Here is a 6,000-nt window from a genome sequence, read left to right on the forward strand (position 1 = left end):
GCAACCTATTATATATTTTCCAAGACAGATTTGTTCAGCATCTAATCCCAGAAGATCCTATTAACTTGCATAGAGTATGGCCGGTTTGTTAGTTGTTTTTATAGGCAGAACAAGGCTATGTTCACATCTGCATTGGAGACTTACGAGCTTGTGTTGCCGATTCCCTCACTTGTCTCACAATAGTGCAGCGTACCATGCTGTTTTTCCTGGTAAAACCCTACTGTAGTCAGGGATTCTTCTATCTGTCATGTTACAGCCATCCGCTGTCTGAATTTAATTTCTGTTGCATGAAGGGGCAAAATTCCGAACGCCTTTGGGAACCGGTGCACTGAAAGATAATGGTGAACTTGCGTTCTTAAGAAAGAACAGCTAACATAGAAAAAACTCAGAAAAAGTACATACAATGAGATACGGCCTTCCCAAAACCCTGTCTGATGACAAATGCACACTTAGCAGGATGCAGCAGGCCTCCGCTGATAAAGGCTAGGAGCAGCACAGGTGCAAACTACTTGATAAAAACAACCACCCCCACCCTCCAAACATTGCAGGGGTTGGCTGCCTAGTAGAAAAAAATGCACATTGATATAACTCACATAGGACGCCAGTCACACTAATAAGTGTGGTGCACAGTGTCTGGTATGCAACCTATTAATGACGCCCCTTGTATTAACAGGCGGGCTGCCCAGCACTATAATATGCAGCACACAGTGACAGACGCCCCAGAGTGGAGGCCTGCTGCATCCTGCCAAGTGTGCATTTGTCATCAGGCAGGGTTTTGGGAAGGCCGTATCTCATCGTTCTTAAGAAAGCTCATTTAACTATAGTTTTTCAGTGTGAACAGGCTGGTATGATTGTGCAAAATGCTCGATCATTGGTGCATCGTCTTGTGTAAAATGACTCGCTGCCAAGAAAGATGGTAGCCTATGAGCACCAGGCAATGTATTACCTCACACATTCTTTACTACGGTCTGCCTGCGTAAACGGCCTATTAAAGTATTGGTGGTTGCTTAGTGCCGCTGGCCAGTCTGTGTAAATGGACCCACAGCTGGCAAAAGAGAGCCAGAAAAATGATGCCAGTGTGGTACCACCAACATATGTCATAGCTGTATCTTTTTACCTTGAGGGTATGTCCACTTGAAGACAGACATGCAGCATATTTGCCGCAGTAAAAAAATTCCACAGCAATTTGCTGTTGCAATATCTGTACTGCACTGCATATATCCGTGGTTTCCAATGTGCACATATAATGCCATCTTCACCCTTTGAATTGCAACAAGTGAAACCTGCGATAAAGTGCAGCATGAAATGATAAATGCTAGATTTCAATTCTGCAGAGCCAAGCAATTTGTGCTCCAGATTTGAATGAGATTTCCTAAAATCTGATCCACAATGGTGGTACTATAATATATAGCAGATTTTCATATCTGGACAGAAAATTCTCTGCAAACACTTACCGTGTGGGTGGATCCAGAAAGCGGTGTCCTGTAAGGCCGATCCTTTTCCAAATGCTGTTTTGGGGTAGATATACATCATCGAGAGGGTCCTTTTTCTGAACACATAACAAGTGGGCGCTATTTTCAGGCAACTTCTTTAATTTTGGCACGTTACTTGCTAAGTTGTATAATGCACTCAACTTTAATTGTTATATTTTGCGATGCAGGATAATGACAATGAGCCTCTTCAACGGAACCAAGATCCGCCAAGCTTTCCTGGACAAGACCGGTCTGGATTTTGCTTTGATCCAAGGTATTTTCAAATGTTTTACATAAGAGTCTATAAGTTTGTTTATGGAATGTGTAAGAGTATTTATATCCAGGACTCAATAGCTACAAGGCAACACCATTCGGCAACTGAACCATGTGGCTAACATAAATGAGAGATAAATATTAAAGGGCCACTGCATAAAGAGGCAACAATCTGGTTGTCCCTGTAATGAGTCCCCCTCCAAACCACGTTACCTTTATCTTCCTCCTTTATTTTTATTTTTTCAGCTTTCCTTCTTCAGCACCCTATAGACATTCTTATGGCCTGTGCCTCTAAACTACATTTACGAAGCAGGATTGTGCTTGGCAGAGCTGTACCTGTCATTTACTGCCATCAGTAGTGCTCACCCACTTCACCTACAACGCACCATCCTCAGACTCCTTTCAAGTTTGAAAACGTTTAGAGATATGTCATTTTCTACATTATAAAAATTACAAAAAGGAAAATAGACCAATGCAAAAGTTTGGGCCCCTTGGAGATTTGTGTGCTCAGATAACTTTGACCAAGGTTTCAGACCTTAACCTGTTAGGGTTATGGCTTGTTCACTATCATCGTTAGGAAAGGCCAGGTGATGCAGACTTCCCAGCTTTATAAAAACCCAGATTCCTCTAACCTTGTGCAAAAAAACAGCAGCCATGGGTTCTTTTAAGCAGCTGGCTAGCACTCTGAAAAGCAGAAGGCTATAAGAAGATATAAAGTGTTTTCAAGTTTCCCTTTCCTCAGTTCGAAGTGTAATTAAGATATGCCAGATAACGGGAACAGTAGAGGTCAAGATAAGGTATGTGAAGACCAAGCAAAATTTCAGTAAGGTCTGCTTGTAGGATTGTTAGAGCGGCAAATCAGAACCCTCGCATAACTGCAAAAAACCTTCAGAAAGATTTAGCAGACTCTGGAGTTGTGGTACTTTGTTCTACTGTTAAGATACACTTGCACAAATATGGCCTTCATGGAAAAGTCAATAGGAGTAAACCTGGCGTCCTCCCCATAAAATTCAGTGTCAGAAGTATGAAAAAGAACATCTACACAAGCCTGATGCATTTTGGAAACAAGTCCTGTGGACCAATGAGTTTAAAATAGAACTCTTTGGCCACAATAATCAAAGGTATGTTTGGAGAAAAAAGGGCACTTAATTTAATCTCGCCAACCATTAAGCATGGGGGTAGTTAAATTATGCTTTGAGGTTGTGTTGCTGCCAATGGCATGTGGCACATTTCACAGGTAGAGGGAGGAATGAATTCAAAAACATTTCAACAAATTCTTGATACAAATATAACACCCATCAGTAAAAAAGGTGAAGGTGAAAAGACGATGGCTTCTACAAATGGATAATGATCCTAAACGCGTCAAAATCCACAATAGACTACCTCAAAAAGGTGCAAGCTGAAGGTTTTACAATGGCCCTGAGAGTCCCCTGATCTGAACATCATTGAAAATCTGTGGCTAGACCTCAAAATAGCAGTGCATGCAAGACGACCCAGGAACCTCACAGAACTGGAAGAATTATCCAAGGAAGAATGGATGAAAACCCCCTCAAACAAGAATTTGGACTCTTGGCTGGCTACAAAAAGTGTTTACAAGCTGTGATTGTTTCAAAAGTTGGTGTTACTAGGCACTAACCATGCAGAGAGCCCAAAGTTTTGCATTGCACCATTTTCATTAAAATGTTTTTTTATATATGCCTAAAATGCAAAAGGAAATGTTTTATATTTAATTTCCGGCATTTTAGCTTTCCTTTCATCTTCAACTTGCTTAACTGTTTGCAAAAAGTCATTTTGACCAGGGGTTCCTAAACTTTTACATGCCACTGTATATATTCATTACTTCTAATGTAATCGAACATTCTGTAACACCCAATCCCACCTCTTTGTCCAAAGTCACTAGTTGCTTAGCTTGATTTTTCTCTGTGGAGCCTGCATTCTGCTTCTGTGGCGTCTCCACTCGCTTCCTATACTACCCCCCACCATCCCCCAGTCACTTACGACTTGGGGTATGTGCACATGTTCATTATTTGCTATGCTTTTCTCCATTTTTTTTTTTTCCCACACCGTTTTGTCACAAAAACTGAAGTGTTTCTGACTAGCAGCAAAGTAAATAAGATTGCTAAAGTCTCATTCACACGCTGCTTATTTTTGCAGATTTGAAGCAGTATATATCTAGAACTATCTGGATGAGTATAGACTGTACACCATTTGATGGTGCCGTATGTATGAAGTCTGTCCCTACACTCACAACCTGTACTACAGAACAAATGTATGACTATGAAATCCTGCTGACATATAATAGTTGTGCAAAGTGGTAATATCCATTTGGATGGTGTTTTGTTTTTTCAGATACACCCTACAGAAGAAATGTCCACTGTGTACCATGGTATTTCCACCCAACTACAATCAGAGCCAATTTGAGGAGCATGTGGATAGTCACTGGAAAGTGTGCCCAATGTGCAATGAGCAGTTGCCCCTGGAGTTCGACCAGCAGGCATTCGAGCGACATGTGCAGAGCCATTTTGATGGGAATGTCCTGAATTTCGAGAACTAAGTCTGTTCGGCTTTGTGGTGTAGTAGCTGTGAGGAGTTCACCTTAAAAACTAGAAGAAGCCGCTTACCGCAACAGATCTGACATATGCACTGCAATGTAACTAGAGCTGAAATAAACAGTTTACCCCCTGTGATGTCACTTTCTGGTAGAGGGGTTTCACCCCTGTATGTATCAGACCTCTGAGAGACTGCATTCTGGTATTTTAGCTGTTTAATGTACGAAAGGCTCCTGGTGGTCGGTCACTGCATGTCTTCTACTATTTGATTTTGTGCTATGTAATTTAGTAGTTCTGGAGTTTGCTTGACATGACTAATGTACTTATCTGGTCACACGGTCCATGTAATATTGGTTAACATCCCTAAAGCCTAACTGCACCGAGGTAACTGCAGGCACATTCAATTAATATGGCAAACATGTATGTTCTGATTTATCTTCTTCTTGCTGTATCTGTGACCACTATTTGAGTACAGGTAGTTGCGTATACAAAATTAACGGTGTCCCCGTGGCTAATACAGAATAATATGACCGCTCTTTCTCTAGCACACAGCCACCCAAGAAGATTGCACAGCTTCATAATATTGCATGCAAGACTCCCATGTGTAGGCCACATCATTGTGGACCCACTGGGAAGCTTCCCCCTTTACCTACATGAGCATACTATCAAAATGGCTACACTTTAACGCCCTCATACACAGTCATCTCAACCCACTGTCTGTGTATGGAGGCCTCCTGACTCCTCTGATACAAGAGGTCAGGAGAGAGAAGGGTCAGGCACTTTGAAAGTCAATGCTTGAAACTTTGCTTTCAGGGTATCCAGCTTTTGCCAGATGTGTCCAGCGGCGGCTTTCTCCACTTTCCACATGAACACTTATAACAGCCAAGTGGTCATGTATGTGAGCGAGTCGAGAGAGAGCGCCATATGTTTGGCCAACAGCTATCTCCTGTGTATGGCCACCATTAGTATGTTTGTGACAGGTTCACTTTCACCGCTGACTAGATAGTGGCCAGGTCACACTTCGGTGCACTACATGCTCATTGTGAGGGGCACTTTAAAGAAATCAGTGCAAAAAAAATGATGTGTTGCTCACAACCGATTGGCTTCTAGCTTTCATGTATCAAGAGGACATTGTGAAATAAAAGTAGGTCTCCGACCTGGCAACGATCACGTGTACTCCATTTTATAAACGTCTTCCGTAAATGTGAAAATAATCACAATTACTAGACTGATTGCATTTGTTGCACACAATATGCTATTATACATTATTGGTAATAGGACGTCTGTCATCTATACGCCTTCTAATGTATATAGTCTCTAAAAGCACCTCATTAAAGTGCACGTATAAATGCGGAATCCTCACAATTGTGTTTTTGTTTTTCCTCATTAAAAAGAATAAATTATCAAAGTTGTAACTTGTTCTGACCTATTTTCTCTAATCTGATTCTAAATAAACTAAAATCCAATCCTTCAATAAGATTATGTTGTCATTCTTGTGTCTTTCCATAAATCTGAAGACATTTTTTTTTTCTTATGCACTGTGTGAAAATCTGCAAGAAAAGAGGAAAAATAAAACACTACGTGCCTTGTTATAGGGGCCTTCAAGTTACTTGGGGAGAAGGCATTGCCATGACATATAGGGTGCCAACACATCTTATCTTATCTTGTCTTATGTTCCTGATGGGGAGGGAGAATGCAGACAATAC

General features: G+C 41.2%; 1 protein-coding gene across 1 annotated transcript in view; it reads left to right on the top strand.

Moving 5' to 3' along the window:
* TAX1BP1 (Tax1 binding protein 1) overlaps positions 1 to 5,773 on the top strand; it is a 152,097-nt gene extending 146,324 nt beyond the window's left edge. Inside the window, exons 17-18 of the mRNA XM_077268822.1 lie at positions 1,661 to 1,746; positions 4,095 to 5,773. Of these exons, the coding sequence (XP_077124937.1) occupies positions 1,661 to 1,746; positions 4,095 to 4,299 (291 nt within the window). The 3' untranslated portion in view covers positions 4,300 to 5,773. The remainder of the gene's footprint in view (positions 1 to 1,660; positions 1,747 to 4,094) is intronic.
* Positions 5,774 to 6,000: the final 227 nt, after the last annotated feature.

This window comes from Ranitomeya variabilis, chromosome 6 (assembly GCF_051348905.1).
Source record: "Ranitomeya variabilis isolate aRanVar5 chromosome 6, aRanVar5.hap1, whole genome shotgun sequence".
In the NCBI taxonomy this organism is placed as follows: Eukaryota; Metazoa; Chordata; class Amphibia; order Anura; family Dendrobatidae; genus Ranitomeya; species Ranitomeya variabilis.